The sequence below is a fragment of the Xiphophorus hellerii genome, chromosome 2 (genome assembly GCF_003331165.1).
Source record: "Xiphophorus hellerii strain 12219 chromosome 2, Xiphophorus_hellerii-4.1, whole genome shotgun sequence".
Taxonomy (NCBI): domain Eukaryota; kingdom Metazoa; phylum Chordata; class Actinopteri; order Cyprinodontiformes; family Poeciliidae; genus Xiphophorus; species Xiphophorus hellerii.
The window spans coordinates 12,733,826-12,753,715 of NC_045673.1; the positions used below are offsets into that span (position 1 = coordinate 12,733,826).

Consider the following 19,890-nt stretch of genomic DNA (forward strand, 5'->3'; position numbering starts at 1 on the left):
TGTGTATGTACCCTAACTATGAAACTTCCAAAAGGCTGTCAACATTCCTCTTTACTAAACTTTGCTTCATACAGAGGGTCTAGACTCTCAGCTATGGAGAAATGATTACTTCTTTAAGTTCCTGGAGGCATGGACTCTGTTGAAGTTTTAAATTTTATCCAATGGACCTTACCACAGTGGCCGCTTTTCATTGGCTGATGCCCATTCTACGTGGTCACGTGTGTGACCGTCTCACAAACAGACGCTTCCCGTTAGCTAAGTACAGCATAAAGGCAGAACTGATACAACTTCTACACCTTGAAGCCTGTCTGCTACACAGTCTTACGTTAGCTAAACAGATCGATATGCAATGTGTACTGTATCTGACAAACACTAAAGATTTTATTTTAGCAGAAAAGGCTTTGGACTAACCTGTTACTCGTGTTAGCCACTCTAGCACCAAGTACAGCTAGTCAATCAACCATCTCTGTGTTCAGGGAAGCGCTGATTAATAATAGAGAAATAAATATCAAACCTGGAAACTTGATATCGTAACGGACTGAATGTTATGTTTTTAACGTAATCTTTGCTCGTCTTGCGGGGCGCAGGCGGTTGTCACGGTAACAGGTGTGCTTAAACTACAGAGAGAGAGTAAAAAGGTAGGAGTGGTTTTGAGTTGATCACCTGTTTGGGTTATTTTCCCTTTGCTGTGGCGCATTACAGCCGCATGTAGTTTCTGTACGTTGGACTAATTACCTCGTTCCTTTGTGAGTATACGTCATTCACAACAAACATCAAATAGGACAAATATATTTCATACACAACAAATGGCTTCTACCGCGATAATTATGTGAAATTAAATTAATTATATCCCAACTTCAGAAGATTTGCCTTTACCTTTACAGAGCTCTTTGGTTCCTCCTCTCAGTCTGTAGCTTCTCATATTGAGGTCATCAAACCAAATTTCAGATCTACCATAACTGACTGACACCTGCTGGCCTCTGGTTTGCAACCAGCTTGTGACTGAGAAACCAGTAACCTCCTCCCAGATTATGACCTGAACTTGTTAGTTCCTCTGTCCATTGTAGTAGCTGATATATGGTGAAAATCCGGTAGAAATGATGCACTAATCGAGTCATGTTTACATAGAAACAACGCGCCGCGAGGCTTTGCTTGTGAGACTTGCGGTCACGTGGGTCGGTTGTGGGCGGAGCTTGGTAAGGTCCATTGCTAATGTTTGTCTGTGAGGTATGCAATGCGCCATTTGGACACTATGTAGCTTACCGGAAATTGCCTGCGTTGTTAACAACCATTCTCTACTGCTAAGAGAGAAATGCCAGTTCGAACAAGATGGCTGTTAATATTAATTCTATATTTGGAAGCGTGGAACGGTACGGAGGTAATGAATGGCTCCGTTCACCTTTTCCGCTGACTTCAGGCAGACAGCGCAGAAAATTGACGTCATCGTTCACAACTTCCTCCTCTTCGCTGATTGGCCCGGTACAAATTAACGGCATAGCGCAGGAAGCCTAAGGCTCACCTAAACGGAGACATTAATCCAGCAACTACCACCGCAGTGAAGTTAGTCAACCACCGATATCCTTTTAATCAATATCTTTCAAAATACAAATGAAATTCAGTGTAGTTTAGGAGGCTACTTTTTTCTTTCTTTTTTTCAATACTACAAACTATGTAAATTGGAATTAAAGCTCGTTGTTATTTTAGTCATGCAAAAGACAGACTTCATCCTCTACACTACAGACTCAGATGTCTGGGTGTGTGAGCACACCTCTACACACACGCACACACACACAGCACAGAAAGGTCTGCAGTTTCTCATGGCTGAGAGCCGCTGCAGAAAATTCCCCCTCATCTCCTCCTCTCCCCGCCCCCACATCTTGCCTCCATTATTCCCGTGTTTTTGGAGCAACCTCCGGTGACAACGAGAAGCATCGCTGACAACCGCTCGCATTTTTTCCTTGCCACGCGTCCCCCTTCCCTGCGCCCCCGCAGCTCTTTGACCGTTGGTACGGTCTCCCGGTTCTCCGGTGCGCGGTGGCGCTGCCGGTATAGCGGGGGCTGCCTGACCAGAAGAGGTGGAGGGAACTAGTGGCGTGAGGCTCTGTTTTCCGAAGGAGGGATGAGAGAGAAGCCAGCCTCCTCTGCCGCGCTTAATTAGCGCCTAGTTAAAATATTTTTAAGTTGGAATGGGGAAGAATACATGAGGCAGCACTGCTATAGGACACAGCCAGCTTGTAACTAACGTTAACTAATGGGCTCAAACATGGATGCTGATGTGTCTCCTCCTCTAGGCCGGCCAGGAAAACGGATGTTTTTCGATGATTTTGTGGCTGGAACTCGACTCGTCTCTTTCTGGGATTAATACTCCAGGTTTTTCCTGTCTCTTTTGGTACAAGTGTTTCTGTTGGAACCTCGCAGGAAGCTTTTGTTAGCAAGGTAATGTGGTAACAACGTTCCTTTCTGTCGCAGATGGTCTCCAAGCAGCATCCCCAGTTTACTGTCTGTGTGTAGCTGCTATTATGGTGTCAGCTTCAGGGAAATTATGAAACACTTCGAACATGTGTACGTTAAACGGCATTTCATGTTTATGCTTTTGTTGTCAAATGTTGCTTTTGAGGGTGAGTGTTTACTAATTTCTGTCAAGTAATGGCTGAGAAATGTACCACGAACCAGGATGAGGTGATGTAGCTTCTATATATGCTTGTCACAATCCCGACAGTGACATTGCAATGTATTTTTGACCAGGATTCACAGCACAATTTGATGTGAGTAAAGTTTAGATGCTATAATCAATATTCAGTTAACATAAAATTTAAAAAAGTCCATCTAATAATGTAATCTTTTATAAGTTTGTGGCATCAATAATTAGAAACATGCCTAATATTGTAGGTTAGTAACAGCAGGGTATTAATAAAGACTTTATTGCATTTGGTTTGGTGGTGGATAGTAGATTAGGACCATGTGTAGAATACCACAAGAAATGTTATTAACGTAAAACCAATAGGGGGGCTTGTTTCTAGTAGATTGAACCCCCTAATTTAAGCCTCAGGGCAGAGATTTGTTACCTTGACATTAAGGTTTGCACTTTTCCCAGGTTCCTTGGAGCTGATTGCCTAGTGAGTGTGTGTGTGTGTCTGCATTGCAGTTTAACACACTACACTTGTCAGTCGCTTTTTCAAGTAACTACTCATATTCAGTCTGATTTTGTATGCTTCTTTAATTTGATTATGACTTCTGCTTCGCCAACAGAATTGCCCTTCATTGCAGGTAGATTAGAGTGAAGCAAGGTTCAAAAATGTGAAAACAAAAATGGTGTACATGTCACTGACTGTGTGCACAGGTGCACCCAATCTAAGCTATCAAATCACATGGGAGCAGTGTGTGTGTGAGGGGGTGGTAGACCCAGTGGACATTTGCTCAGAGCATTCAGGACAGCTCACACTGGGCTGAGAAATAAGACATCTAAATGGCAGTTCTCTCCCTTCTTTTTTCCCATCGTCTCTTTGCTAAATCTCACTCCAAAGCCTGACTCTATTACGCAAGCAGAGATGAACTGTGAGAAAGTAGAAATGTGGTTTGGTTTAACTCTTACAGTAGTGGTGTTTTTGACACACCCTTACTAAATTGCATATGCCCCAGGTGCCCTCCTGGGGAGGAGTTACAAACCAGTTGCACTTGTGTTTTTGTCGTGTTGATCTATATTTCGAAAGGTCTTCTCATCAATTGCTTGAGCTATTGTTATTTTTTTTCCTTCTTTTTCCTCATGCACTGTCCTCCACCCCACTGCATCCCCATCTTCCAGATGTGAAGGAAATGTGGGAGGAACTGGACTGTGTTTGTGGTCCTTGGGGTGCCCGCTTCCTGTTAAATCGTGGAGAAACTCCACATGCTAGAAGCAGCAGGATACAGATACACATAGGCAGAAGCATGCACTTCACACTTCTTTGAGAGTTGGTTCATTTGAACTGTGGTTGCTGATTTTAAATTCTGCACCGATTTTTTTTGTTTTAGTCTTTGGTTTGTTTGGCTTTCAGTGTACAATGCAAACTTTTCTAGCAGGTTTGTGGAGTTGGCTTTATCTACTGAAAATATTTGCTGCAAATTGTTGTTTACCACAATCGGTGGTGTCTTCTTTGCACCTGCGTCACTGTTTACATTTGAACTTAGGACACAGAGATATGCAGTAGACATATCTTTGTCTCTGCAGTTCAGCAAACCTAATGTCAGCAACACAGACAAAACACTCCTGTGAGCTTTGTCAGCATCACATACTTTAACTCTACAGTTTTTTAACTGTGGTTGCTAGTGTACTGATGGGTAATGGATTTTCTGCTCGCAGGAGGAATGTTAAAAATGTGCAAGAAGGACAGAGAGTAGGATACTGTCTCTGTTAGCTTATTGTGTGTAGTTCAGATAACCTTGTTAAAACTTCACTGAGATACCACTCAGACACAAAGTTTTCAGTTTGTGCCCCAGGTTGCAACATGTTGTACTGCTTGGTGTTGAGACTGTTGATGTTTAATACGCTGAAGTATGTGGACAAGTAGATCTAAATACATTTTTAATTCAGCGATTGGTTGATGAAATGTCTTTTGTCATGTTACACGTTTTAATTCCTAGTGATTTACTGGAATCACAATTTAATCGTACGATGTAATGCATGTAATTTCATCAGTCCACAGCAGTTACTTCGATGCACTTTTGTGACTGTTACAAGAATCAGATAGGTACTGGGATATATGCCTTGATATAAAAATCTCTTTACTCCATTAAGTACCATGCAGGACATTTTTCTCACTGATTTAATTATTTTCTAAAAATAAAATGATCAGTGGAAATTAGACTCGGAACATTATACCTCAATGAAAGTCAGACATTAAGTTAGAAAGCCTGATCTGCACATTTGAATTATTGATTTATCTAAAAAATATAGATAATAATTTTGAATAAATTATGTCCCTTTTACTGATAATTATTGCATTACTTCTTTTATATTTTATACGACACATTATGACTTCACATATTGGTTTTTATAACAAACACACACTAAATAGAGACTTATTCTGTAAACTAATGCCCTCAAATCTGATGACTCCAGAAAAGGAACGTATTCCAATTATCACATTGTTAATTTCTGAGGCAACTTAGGATATCAGTATTTTGTGCTTGAATGTCTGGACTGCTTAAATGTCTCGGAAAGTATATGATTTTGAAATGAGTAAATAGTTTATTTATAAGCAACAAAAGTAAAAGCAAACTTGTGTTTTTTTTTATGTTTCCCAGATGACAGAGGGGAGGACGGTGTCAGGTCCATCTACTGGACGACAGGAAACTGGAGCTCCTTGTACAGGTGAGTACCTATTCTTTTTTATTGTTTTACAGATGCTCATTTATTTTAACACAATAGAGAAGAAGTTCTCGATGTCTTAAGGGGCTTGACTAGTGCTGACTAAGGGAAATTTGGTGAGCAGTAGGTGACAGTGCACTTTCCTCCTGCTCATCTGATCTCTGTTCTTGGCAGAAGATGAACACTGCAACACAGATTCGATCCTTTGAGAGTTATTCTTCAGCTCTCATCCGTCCTGTTCTTGTATTTCTTCCCTGCCTAGAGGTTAAATTTGTGTCTTTTGTTGATTGCTAATTACTTCCATTTTCTCTTCTTACTTGCCTCCTGAAAAGACTGAAGTATATTCTGTTTTTTTACTCGCTGTCGACTGGCTGTTACTTGATTTTTGTGGGAAAACTTACAAAAATTAAAGAATTTCTCTGGAAAAAGAAATGTAAGATGAATGCTAAGGAATGGAGAGAAAGGAGATGAAAATAGAGTGGAGAAAATGAAAGGCAGAGCTGAGGATAGGTCTGCTGACTTTCTGATTTGATTACTCTGCCAGAACTGATCCGCTCTTTTAAATTGGTAGTTTGTTCTGCTGCTCTCCCTCTTACTGTCTCTCTATATTCCTGACTTAACTTCTCATCACTCTCCGTCCTATACCACTACCACCGTTTCTCATTCTCATCTGATTTTCTCTATAGTCTCACTGAAAATACCACTTATCTTCATACCTTTCTCTTCTTATTCTCTTAACAATTAGAAGTTATCACTTTCTTACAAACATAATTTTTAAGTAGCATGTAAGCAGGCCCTATTAGAGATATCCAAAGGATTAAAATGTCTTGTTTGCCTTCAGGGTATATAAAATAGCGTGGAACTACAATTAGCATTAAGAAGGAATGAGACAAAGGCCTGAAATATTGATTCAAAAAACAAACAGCTCTACCTTTTTCTACTCCTTTTGTGTCTCTTTGTTGGGTGAATGTTTTGTAGTTTGGCACGCTGTTAGTTGGACCAAAGAGAATCATTGTCTTTTCTTAGCTTTTTAATGAACTAAGAAAACTTGAGTTATAAATGATGTTCTTACTTTACATTAGAAGCTTTACTAACAGTTGACAATTTATGCAACCAAGAACCTCTGACTACTTCAGAGCTGCAGTTTGTTTCTCCTATGAATGAAGTGTCATCCACTTCACCATATGTCCTGCTTCCTTAGATGCCATGTTTGGCACACATTACACTAAAAACTGGAATGTTTGCCCATTCTACCGTTTAGTCATTGCCTTTTCATGCTACTCCACTCGATTTTCATTTCCCTGCAATGCTCTGTCTGGAATTTCTTCAATTGAGCTCAGTTTCTCAGGAGGAATTTCATCCTGGTCAGTCAGTGGACGGAAGGAGGAGTTGTGAATTATGACGATGATTTTCTGTGCTTTTTTGAATTGTAGTCTGCGATGGTTGTAGTTTAGCAATAGCACTGGAGGAATTGAACAAACCCATTCAGTCCGTGTTGGCCATGCTCCCAAATATTTTCGGGAAGCTTTGTAGCGTGGCTTCCTTCACGGTTGAGCTGGTACTTTGCATACATCACAGCCGATCTAGATTTTGCATGGGCCATTCCGATGCATGGATATGCTTTGATTTAAACCCTTACATTGTAGCTGCTGTTTACTCTTTAGTGTAGTTGCCCTGCTAGAATGTGAACCTCCACCACAGTGTCAAGTCTTTTGCTCCCTCCTTAGCTCTATCCAGTCTTTCCATCAGTTCTGACCAGTTATTTCACTTCTGCTGAAGAAAATAATCCCTACAGTATATCGCTGCTCTTGCTATCTTTTACTGTGGAGATTATGTGCTCACCGGTATGTAAAGTGTTAGTTTTGTGCTGCATCGTTTTGCATGTAAGACAAAAGGTTTAATGTTGTTCTACTATAACCAGAGTACCCTCTTCCAAATGGTTGCTGTTATTTGTTCAGAAATGTTCCCTTCACAGAGCAGATGTATTTATACACACAGGTCGACTATTTTTAACAGCTAGACTACTTGTCAAGGCAGTGGGTTGCTATGGATTTTATTTAGAGGGATCAGAGCAAAAGAGGATAATAACAACACATATCACAATATTTAGACTTTTTCAATGTAAAAATTGGAAAATTATTATCTCAACATAATAACTAAAGTTAATAGATGCAACTTAATATTTGAAGAATTTCAAGGTGGTATGAATACTCTTGCATACAGCTTAGGACTCCAAGGATGCCACTGATAAGTAATTTCTGGTACTGAATCATAAATCTGAGCAGATCTGAAGGTACCAAGGGCATATGAGGCTGTTTGCTCAGACAGAGCAGCAACTTTGCCAACAAGGCAACTAAACTACATTTGTGTGTTTATAAGTTGTCTGTTAGTAGTCTTGAGTGTGTTTCCTCCTCACACTCAGAGCCCTGTAATTCTCACACTGTTAATTACCCGTGATGCTGAGAAGGGACAGGCTGAATGTCTATTAGAGGTAATGCTGTCTAAGCTAGCAAGGAGATGTTCCATCTGATAAAAGTGTTTGTGAGCGTGTGTTTGTGTGTGTATTGCCTGTCATTCACTGCCAATATCACTGTTGGTATCTCTCACCATAGCATTAAACATCTGATACGTTCAGGGCCACAAATCAAATGCAGAGCAGGCTTGTGGAAAAAGGTTGATATTGTCACCTTGAGAAGAATCCAAACTCAATTTAGCTGTCATGTACTTTGGATGGGAATCCACAGTGTGCTTGGCATTTGTATCAATATGGAGACACAAAGCACCACAAAACTCTCAGCAGCGCTGTTGGTGCTTCTTTTCATCATTACTTATTTATTCTTCATGTTTAACAGTACAGTGGGGGTTTTCTTCTTCTCTGTTTCATTTTTCCAACTGTGTACTTGTGTGTTTACTAATGTGGCTTTGCCTCCCTACTTACTGGTTGCTACCATAGGGTTGAGGTTGTTTAAATGGTGTTGTTGCCAAGGCAGTCTACTGTTGTGCGATAATGAGAGACCACCTCATTGTCTCTCAGACTGAACCAAAACATGTATTACTGCTAATACTATAAAGATACCCTCCTTCCGAACCATAAACATTTGAAATGTGTTGAGCCTCTCAAAGAGTATACTGTTGATCTGCTACTTGGAGAAATAATAGTGCCAATCAAGATGTGGAGGGAAGTACCAATTTATGTTGAGTCACACATACCAAACTTAAACCCCACAGTCGGTCAGTGCTCAGAATAAATAGCTGTTCATTTTCCTCTGTTTAGAAAAAGAAAAACGAAAAAATGAAAGCATTGCTTCATAATCTTACTTTTAAGAAGAAGTGGAGTATGTGAAGTACTTCCAGATTATGAATTCTCTTCCAGTAGACAGCAATCAGAGCGAATTGGGTTCAGAGAATCATGCTAAAGTTTTCTTGACAATTGAGGAAACTGCTTTTCATATCAAAGTTCATCTAGCACCAAATTTCCACCATAGAAAATTTTCCAAACTCAATTTAGTTTAATTGAATGCCATTATTTAAGGTATTTTTGGACCTTTGTATTTAAGTGTCAATCTCTGCACTTACTATGACCCTGAGGCCCAGAGACGAAGGGCAAACATTGTGAATCAAGTTCCTTGAACTTAGGTAAAGAGTTTTTCAGGCTACATCTCAAATGCAGTGTGTAGAGTCGTTAGAAGAAAGCATGCCTCCCATGAACATGATGGATTTGACATATTTTGTCAACACCTGGGGATTTGAGGTTTTTCTTCATCTTTGTGTAATAAATACTCACATGTTGGACGGAATACGTTGTGTGTGGTCTTGTCAACTTGTGGTCAGATTTAACAAATTTTAGAACTTGTTTTGACAGAGGATGCTGTTGTGTGTTTTTGCAGTGCTGGTTTTTCACTCAGATACATAGTGTCAGAGGAACTACCCACTTTAGCTGCACAATATTAGAAAATCCATGCAATGCTGGTTCTATAGGTAAATATTGTATTAATTATATTAGTTGCCATTTCAAAATTGTCACCTTTAACACGAACGTAAGTTCGGGGACCGGTAGACCAGGGGACGAAAGTAAGAACGGGGGGGGAACAATATGGGATATTTACGGCACATTCGTTCGTCACACTCAGAAACTCATCGACTAGCCATGTACCGCCACGATGATTTCCGCCACCTGTTTGTTGAGACCGGGATGATATGAAATTTATTGCGCGGTTTCGTCTGTAAAGCTACACTTACAGTGTAAGCATCAACTACTCAGCCGCCCGCCGTGTTCAGTCTATCCGCTTACCTGTATTAATACTCCTGCCGCACTCTTCGCGCCGTTCGCTCTGAACCAGCAGCTCCCAGAGGAGAAAGGCTGCCATACTCCAGGCATTGCGCCAGTCATTTTAAGGATGCTTATCTGTCCCCGAAAAACGATGAAAACCCGGGCATTATCGTAAATCAATAAAATCCTACATGGGACCGAACTTGAAAATTTTATAGTGTGCTGCTAACACTTAGCTTTCATCAACAACTCAGAGGCAGAAGTGAGAGCTCCGCGCAACGCAAATAATGTTTCGGCCGGAACACGTGCGCTAAATAATACAACATAAATTAACGAAGCTTCGAGGCAGGTAAATTTTCCTTGAGGAATTTTAATAATCGAGGTACTCGAACCATTCGAGGAATCGTTTCAGCGCTAGTTACATTATGTTCAACTTTATTCTTATAATTGCATGTATAAGGCACAATGAATGTGTATGTTATCTTCATCTTAACCTCTCTTCTTTAATTCTTATCTCTCAAGAGCCTTTATGTGTAGAAGATTAACAGTAATAACAGTAGGCATCGTTCCTTTATTGGATCTAGGTCAGTGGAGATGTTTAAGGGTGTGTGGTTGTGCTGGCGTGTGTGTTTTGGCTGTATGACATCACCTCCTTCTCTCTGAATAGCTCTTAGTAGCTTCTTACACTAAACCTAGCAGTGCAGTGAATGGATTGGAGGAGGTTATTGAAACCTCGCTCTTCTGCACTTTAATGTATTTGTATGAAATTTCTTCGATCTGTATGCATTATTTTTAGAGAGGATATATCCATCATGTTTTTTTTTCGTCAAATATTGTAACACATGTTTTCCTTCTGTGCTTAGAGTGATGAGTATTTGGGTTTAGATGTGTGTATGTGTATGGAGCTGTGTGTATGAATGTACTCAGTGAGGCACACCCATGGTTAACCTCAGGGTTGGGCGTACTGTTACTCAGGATGTGACAAACCAGTCAGCACATGGCATTAGTCCCATTCCTCTGCTTCACTCCAAGATCATCCGTTTCCTTTTTTGTGTGATAATAAATGTTTTTCTCACATATAGCCTAGGCATCACTTCACTGGATAAGCTATTGTGCTAGCTGGAGCCATGTCTGCAACACCGTGATTCAGCTTTAAAGCATGACGCTGCAGTGGAGGTGTGGGTCAGAGAAAAGAGTAGAGAGAGAGTTGGGGAGGGCATGGTACCTGCACTGTCAGCAGCATCTACAAACTCCATCCATCTTTTTGTGCTCCCCCCTCCCTCTCCTTTACTTATGTTCTCACACCAGCTCATTTACTGTTTCCCCTGGTGGTTTTTGAACTGCATAGTCATTGCTCTAAATCAATAGCTGAAATGGCATCTATATTAAGCTCTGCCATGTACTTATTTCAATTAATTTATTAAGTAATAAATCTCAATGCTCACAGATATATGGTAAGTCATAACTGACAAAGGCAATCATAATTGAACCCAAAATCATGTGTTTTTTTTCTCTCTACAGCCCAAACTGATGGCAAAGGACTTGCTGGACCTTGTGGCTTCCCACTTCAACCTCAAAGAGAAGGAATACTTTGGAATTGCATATACAGATGAAACGTAAGGCATATTCAAAAATATATGGCTAAGTCTTACTGTTAAGTATTTTTCAGGGCTGGATTTAAATGGGAGTGTTGTTTTTTTTTAAATTTTCTCTAAGTCTGTAGAAATATCTGCAATAAATTCATACTGAGGTCCTTGGGGTGCAAATGTTGAGTCATAGAAGTAGTAAAAACTCCAGAAAAAAAATGAATTTTGACAAATGTGCATTGACCTTGAACACATCCTAATGTAATTCTATAATGTAACTACATGTACACTTAGCTGTTTACAGTGAAACTAGAGAAACTGTACCATTATAAAATATTATTTTATTTGTGTAAATACATATATTTTGTTTTTTAAGTAAAGCCAAATGGACAGATGCAATATATTTATATTACAATTATTTTAGTCAAACAGAACAGATTTTTTTTTTTAATCAGTGCATTTTTTACACTTGATGAAGAGTAAATTCCCTTTAAGATAAAACTGCTAATGTAAGCTCATATATAAAAACTGAACTCAAAGAAGATATGTAATATAGTGAGTGTATTGTCGCAATCTCTGAAAAAAGTAAGTATAAAATAAAGAAATTATAAATAATATGAACAATAATTAAATAATAAATAACTGTTATTTTCTACCAAACAAATTTATGGAACAGACCTCCTTGTGATGAAATGCACCAGTGCTATGGTATGGCATTAATGCCTTTAGGTTTTCTTTTGAATGTGGAAGATTGCTTTTGAATTGTGACATTCAAATTAGTTGTACTTTGTGGCCTAGGCGGACAAAGCACAAGGGCATAGTAGCCATGCAAATATATCAGTGATTTACATACTCACAAACATCAGGTTTTGTTTTTTTTTTCATATTCTTTGCTTATGTGCAAATTTTGATATGAAGTAGGATTGACCCCAATGCCCATTGACACATGTGTGATAGACACTGTTAGTAACGTAAACCCAGCAAAGTAACTTAAGCTTTCCACTGGAGGAATCCCATCATATATAGATTTGTTATGTTTGTCCACAGAGAGAGAGCAGACAATTCAGCTCATGCTGTTCAGATGTCAAGAAGGGTAGGGTTGTGTTTGGTGGGAGGAGGGACCAATGACAGGAGAGAGGAGGAGGATAGTTTGAGACAGATGTTGCTCTGGAGACCATGTAGGGTTACCAGGGTGACAAGCAGTCACTGCAGTTTTTCTCTCAATTGGAAACAGAAGGAGAAAAGTGTGAAGGAGAATGGCTTACCTTCCCAACTTCTTTAACATTCTTACATTCACCTTGGCTTAAAATTAATGGTGTACTGCATGAACCTCAAGACATGTCAGGTTGCAACTTGTTAGCAACTTGACATGTTGAGAAACTTGCATTCTTCAATCAGAACATTCCAGAAGAAAAAAGTTTTTACCATTTATAATGTTGCCATATTTATATAACACTGATAATTTTAGGTGATGAATTGCTGTAAAATAAGTTTGTAAACAAGTTCTGGTTTGCCATTCTTGTCTATTGTGCCATTCTTTAAAATTCTTAAAGCACAACGTGTTGGGTAAAAGGTCAATATTGTCTTGTTCAAGTATTTATGAGTATCTCTAAAAGTTGTGGACTTAAAGCAATGACTTTAAGCAGGGCAATTTAGTTTAATATGTTTAATCAGCTAATTACAATCCCTAGGCCTGTCACGATAAACAATAAATCAATTAATCGCACGATAAATTAAAACTATCGACCTCATTTTAATTATTGGCTTTATCGTTTCTTCTGGCCTTTTTCTCTTTCTGTTGATGACACCGAATGAAAAAAGGCTCAGCTCCGGTGCTCTCCACTGACCTCTCCCTTCCTCATTTCCTTAGTGTAATGCCCAACGGCCCTATTTTCAAAACCTGAGAGACCACACATCAGCTGACAGAAATCCTAGGTATAACGGTTCGATCGGGTTCGATCGTGCCATGTGGTGTCCAACAATGGGCACATAATAATGGCTACAAGTCCAGTTAACTAATTTTAAAACCGGGCTCTAATCAATGCTTTACTACAACCTACCTGCAATGCATGTGGCTAGTGTCAGTCCTGAATGAAAATCATTACAACCTATTCATGTCACGTTAACGAAGAACAGCTGAAAAGTTACCGGGTTTATCAACTGCGGTAGCAATTTCGCTCCAACTCCTCCCCTTGTCATTTCTATATTCTTTGCACAAAATGTTGAATAAACATTAATGTTGTTTCCATATCATCTCCAATGTCCTCTGGACTTCCAGTTGCACCGTGTCAGCTGTTTGGGATTCCCCTCCATAATTTCCCCTGAGAAAGCATAAAGCAAGAGGGGAATCTGCTCTTTCTGATTGGCTACCTGTCACATTCAATGGGTTGCGTTAACGCTCCCAGTCGGGGAAAACCCCTGATTTAGATTGGAGCCACGATCTACTGTAACACACCACACACTACAGGATGATTGGTTATTGCAAGGGACAATTTTAGAACGCCCAACGTTTCAAGATTGTTGTAAGGGGAAAATCGTGTAGTGTGAACTATTGCATCAGGTAGTCGGATGTGCCCATCTTCTCTATTTAAATTTAATGATTACTGAAGGGCAATATAGTATAAAGACTTCATAAGCTGCCCTCTTTTGGTTGAATGCAGTGTTTATTTCCACTTGGGCTTTATGTTGTTCAGTTTTTATTCAAGTGCGTTTTTTGTTAATGGTGACTGAGAATCAATTTTATTTTTGTTTTTGGTTGTTTTGTTTATTTTGTTTATCAGTTCCAGTATTAAGTGTTCTTTTAAAAACAAAGTGCATCTATCTTTGGCAGGAAATCACATGCGTTATTGCATTATATGCATTTCCATTAAATCAGTGTAAAAAGGTCTTCAATATTATCGTTTATTGCAATAATTTTTGAGACAATTAATCGCTCAGCAAAATTTGTTATCATAACAGGCCTAACAATCCCACATGTTTTGCGTGGAAATTTTAACTTTGTAAAGAAATGTTAGGTTATTGCTTTAACTGTAGGTTTTTAAAAAAAAAAGTCAAAAGGAGCTCAGTGAAGGAGGCTAAAGAAAATATTCATGTTCTAAAAAGATTTGTCTGCAGTTCACTGAATAACCTGGAGAATTATTGGCAGTTCATTTGTATGATTTGTTTGTATCTGCATTGAAAATAAAAATTCTATAAAAAAATATTGATATAGCTAGATAGGCAGACAAACTAACCATGATATTTAGTTTTATTACAATCTGATGGATGAATACCTGTAATTAATGGCATTGACTGGCTGTTTTTGTCTTCAGGGGCCACTTCAGTTGGCTTCAGCTGGACCGGCGGGTATTGGAGCATGAATTCCCTAAAAAGTCTGGTCCTATTGTTCTCTACTTCTGTGTCCGGTGAGTCTTTCTTTCATCTTCTAATTAGCCCTGTGGAAAAAGAAGAGAAGACTGTGTGTGTTAGCATATGTGTGCGTTTGTGCATACACATAAAGTAGATTCATGAGTAGTAGGAACGGATTAATAAGATTAGTTATGAAATAGCTTTGACCTCGGTGCTTAACTCCCGCCACAGGGTCTCTCAGCCAATCATGAGCCTCTTAAACCTCATCAGTATGCTTTGCATGGTAATCTTATGCAAATTGCCTTGTGGAACCAAGAATACACTTTAACAGAAGGCAAAAAATGTGAAATATAGGAAATTATCAAATAGATTTTATGATCAGACATAGATAAAGGCAGTTTTTAAATTATTCAGCTCAGATAAGATCAGCTAAATTCAATGGTATTCAGGCATGAATAATCTTTTTAAGGTCATGCAACAAGATCTCAGTTAAACATTCTAAAACCCTTATTATTAATTTTTGCTGTTGTTTAGACGTAGACTTGCTGGTGTGCTTTGGATCCTTGTCCTGTGGCAAAACCCAGGTGTGCTTGAGCTTAAGACCACAAACTGAGGGGTGGATAGTCTATTTTAAAGTTTTCTCGCCTGTCCTAGGAAGATTCACCACTAATCTGTTTTCTCTATTTTTGGATAACCCTGACTTTGGCCTTCTAGAATCTCAAAGCCTTAGAAAAAGTTTTGTAACCCCCACCAGACTGATGATGTTTTATTTTCCATCTTTAGATGGGGACTGGTTTATTGTATTTTAGCCTAGTTGCTGTTGTTAGAGAAGTTTGTTTTTTTCATAATCTATAGGTTATGCAGTTAACAGCTCTGGATATGACTGGAGAAGCTGAACTTAGCTGTGTGGTTAATCACAGTCACTTTGGGAAAAGGAAAATCTGAATAAATCTGGTAGGGGGCAAATACTCTCTCACAGTGCTGCATGTAACAGTGGCATAGAAAAGAATCTCAGCACATTACTCTCCAGTTGAAAACCAAGGTGTTATTTACTTTCTGTGATGCTGTGTGCATTTTGTTTATTAGCTATATTGTAGGTTTTTCCAGAACAATATTTAAAACCAGAAAAGAAAAATGTTGATTGAAATATAATCACAAATAGATTATCCTGGAAAATCCTAGAAGTGAAACTGTTTGTTCATTTATTTCCGAGATCCAACCCAAATAGTAGTCTTTGTTAAACACATTCATAGTAGCCTGATGCATATTAACGACCTTGAACAGTGTTATTGTTTAGATATTTCCAGGATGACATTTACAATACAGCTAATGACACAATGAGCCTGCTGTGCACCATAGCCCCATTCTCTGCACATGCTCATATTTAGAGAACAATGGCTTTGGCACACAATGCAACTGCGATGTGGTATAAATGTGTAGATTTCATTGATAACTGCTGACTGGAGACCCTGTCTGAATCAAATGTCAGGCACTGAATTGTTTTAAACAACCAAATGTGTATGTGGCGGTGGCGGGTTGGGCAGGTTGAAGGATGAGGGTCTCTCTTTGTGTATTTACATAGACTAATAGGTGTTTGAGGTTGGGGAGGGGATGCTATGAACTTTGACTCCATTTTGAGGCTGCATCCCCTTTTCCCCTCCCAACACAGTTCAAGCCAGTCACTAACCTCAATCTCTGAAAATGTCACACTGGGTGAAACCTCTTTCAAATACTTCCCAGGCACATTTTTTAAATTCATTCAGTGGACATGCACACTCCAGAGATTGCTTGAAAAGCAATCATCCCAAATGTCAGACCTTTATCTATTATCGGTCCCACCATATAGTCCAATGGGTACAATTTTCTGGAATTTGTGTCTTTCTCTGTGCCTGAACATTACACACTTTGCATTCTTATGTGGTATTTATGTTTTGTTTGCTGTAGATTTATGTTGTTTTTCTCTTTGAAGAACCTTGAATAATGCGTTACAACAACATTTAATTTCCCAATGGGATAGTACAATTTTTTGAATTTAATTGAATAAATGTGCAGCATGCCTACCTCAGGAGGTGATCTTGTTGTGTGTCTCATTTGCACTGTGGCTTTAATTAAATGTTCACACAGAATATTGACGAAGCTCCTCTCATTCTCTCTTGCTGTTCAATAAGTAAAGCGATCCAAAACCCTCAACTATTGATGTCCCCTGAAATCCTTCACACTCAATACCTATACACACTCATTCACATCTACCCACTGATTTAAATGTACTTTCAGCAATATGTGCTTAGTTCTCATATACACACCTATCTCACTTACATAGTTCTCTTCTTTTAGGCGGAGGGTGGGAGGATCACCATCAATTAAGTTTAGATGTTGGTCATCTGAAACGTGATTATTCTTTAATCTTAAACAAGTCAGTGGAGCTTTCACTATATGTTTAAGGTCTTTGTCCTGCTGGAGAGGGAACCTTCACCCATTCTCAAATCTTTTGCAGCCTGTTGCAGGGTTTCCTCCAGGATTGGCCTGCATTTAGCTCAATACATTTTCCCATAAATTCAAACAAGCTTCAATGTCCCTGTTGAAGAAAATCATTCCTATGGCATAATGCTGCTACTGCCAGCTTGTCATGGGTCAAAACACGCAACCCATCTCGTCCCATTCAGTTTGCAGTAGATATTTGCCAAAATTAGAAATACTGCATCACAAAAGATGCATTGAATGAGCTGCTCTTGACATTCAGAATTATGTATGGCAGCACAAATAAGCACAAGAGAAATGCAACAATCAGGATTTCCATGTTTGTTTTCATGCTGGGTCTGTGCTCTGTCCCGCCCCCATCATTTCTGTCCAGTGGGAGCAATGATTGGCACCCGCATGGCTTTGTTTACAGGCTATCGTTTCCTTGCAAAAAAGCACAATGTGAAAGCAAACTGCACCAAACTAAAAAAAAGTCTACTTTTGTCCTGGATGTGAATGCACTCTTTCACTCTTGTATGTGTTGTGTCACACTGCATGTCAAATTTTATGAAAGATTTCAACACTTTTCCTTCAACAAGCCATTCTTTCATAATGCCAGATTTTGAAGTTTGTTCTCTGGTTTTGAAGTCGCTGTTTATTCACTAATGTTCCTTAACAAACCTCTTAGGCCTTCACAGAACACCTGTGTTTGTACTAAATTACACTCGGAGGGATAACATTTACTGATTAGGTGTCTCTTTAAAGGCATTTGGTTGCACTGGAATTTATTCAGGAATGTAACACTAAGTGGGAGCCTAATACAAATGCAAACCAAATTCTACCTTTAAAGATTCAAAAACCATGTAGCGTTATGCTCTGTCGCACAAAATTCCAATATAATTCACTGACGGTTTTATGTGCCAAAATATGAACACGTTTAATGTATGAATGCTTTTGCTCTGTGTGATTACTGTAGTGTATAAATGCAGTGTACAAAGCCCGTGAGAGACTTGATAATTCAAAGTGCAAAAACATGTGAAAGGGCATGTGAGAGCATCTGTAGTGCACAGAATCTTTTTGATACATTTCCACTTGAGTAGCTAACAATGTGTAGCCTCCCAGTGCACCACCCTTGCTCCCCTCTGGGTCTGCATGCATTCATGAGCTAAATTTAGTCGGCATTATTATGTTAGTACCCTGCTCACCGATCTGCCAGAAGTAGGTTACTGTGCTTCTCTCTCCAGTGTTGCTGAGAGTGTGTTTTTGTACTGGATCACTCCTGGTGCTGCACAGCGGTAGACATAATGTGCACATTTAAAGTCTTATCAGCGTATGTGAGTGCAGGTGTCCCACAATCCCAGATTGTGGGAATGTGCAGACGATAACAGGCTAATAGTGGATTACTGCCAACCAACATGGTGAGAGGGATACTTAGTGCAGAATGAGAGTGAAGAGATGCTTATTCTACCGCTTTAGCTCTTGGTATGGTGTGCCCCCCTCTGGTCATTTTAATTGTTGCACTCTATCGCAATTGACTATAAAAGCCAAAGCATTTATGTTTTGTATTAGTTTTTAGAACTAAAAAGCAAGACAATGAAACTCGGAGATGTTATTCATCAACTTCACTGACATTCTTCAGAGTTTTCATGTTCAACTTTCTTTCTGTGCTTTTAGGTTTTATATTGAAAGTATTTCCTACCTGAAGGATAATGCAACAATCGAGCTGTTCTTTCTTAATGCAAAGTCCATCATATACAAGGTAAACACTTTACATTGTTTTCATTTTACATTTGAAATATCATTGACATAATATGTGAATGTGTTTATATGGGTGATCCAAACACTATGCATTTAAGGTGTCATTGAAAAGTTTTTGTGTACTCATCACTGACATGGCAAAACAAAAATATTTTATTAAATATCCTTTAGCAAGTTGCAGAGAAGTCACACACTTTCTGTACCTATCAACCTTCATGTTTTCGTGTTTTGTGAAACCTACAAATATTACTACTGACTGTATATGTGAGTAGGAAAGCAGATTTTGGAAAATGTGTTTAAAATCCAAATTGGTTTCCGTTAATTCATGTTTTCTAAAAAGCATTTTTTTTGTTCTTTGATCATTCCATCCTGAAAAGAACTATTCAAATTCATGAACAAAATTTTGTTTTTGGCAAGCTTAGCGTGCATTAATGTTGGACTGCAATTGTAAAACCAAAATTTTATTTGATTTAAAATGATTTTAGTTTCAGACGTTGCTCAAAGGATGATTTTAGGTGAAGCTTTGATGGTGACATAGTGTTTTGGAGGCATGTTTTCTCATTTTTGACCTAAATGATGAGATGCCACATGAGGAAAGTTTGGCTTTTCATCCTGCATGCTGTGTTCATGAAGCAGAGAATGTGAACAGTTTGCATCAGCTGTTAGCCATCACGCTGTGTGCTGCTCCACATTCCAGCAGCTAACGAATGACTTGACACATTTACTGCCATATGTCACTGTTGAAGCACATTTATTCAGGCTTAGCAAATGCCAGTTGAATATATATACTAGAGTTAACTGTGAAAAGAGTTACAAAGGTAGAAAACATAAACTGCTAAAAACAATTAGCAAATAAATTACTGCTCAATGTACCATGTGAATGTAGTCTGCCAAGACACCACTTGATTTATTGACAGCTGTGTCTAGCAGTTGTGTATTTTATCCAGAAGAGGGCGTATGCAGCTTCAAGAAGTTATTCCTTTCACTTATTCCTTATTGCCAGAGTGATATAATGTGTTCCTGATCAGTTTTTTATTATTGTTAGAATCATGCATAAGACCAATTAAACAGAAATATTTTTTAATACAGAAATAGCAAACTAGATGGCATGATTTCCCTAATCA

General features: G+C 38.8%; 1 protein-coding gene across 8 annotated transcripts in view; it reads left to right on the top strand.

The window, feature by feature from the left end:
* frmd4a (FERM domain containing 4A) overlaps positions 1–19,890 on the top strand; it is a 115,153-nt gene that overhangs the window by 67,955 nt on the left and 27,308 nt on the right. For 5 of the 8 annotated variants that reach the window (XM_032584204.1, XM_032584196.1, XM_032584212.1 and 2 more), the window contains exons 2-5: positions 5,284–5,350; positions 11,139–11,233; positions 14,515–14,607; positions 18,683–18,767. In XM_032584204.1, coding sequence (XP_032440095.1) covers positions 11,148–11,233; positions 14,515–14,607; positions 18,683–18,767 — 264 coding nt within the window. In that variant the 5' untranslated portion in view covers positions 5,284–5,350; positions 11,139–11,147. Of the gene's footprint in view, positions 1–1,902; positions 2,437–5,283; positions 5,351–11,138; positions 11,234–14,514; positions 14,608–18,682; positions 18,768–19,890 lie in introns of those variants that run through there. The other 3 variants (XM_032584181.1, XM_032584226.1, XM_032584233.1) reach the window with 2 other exon arrangements.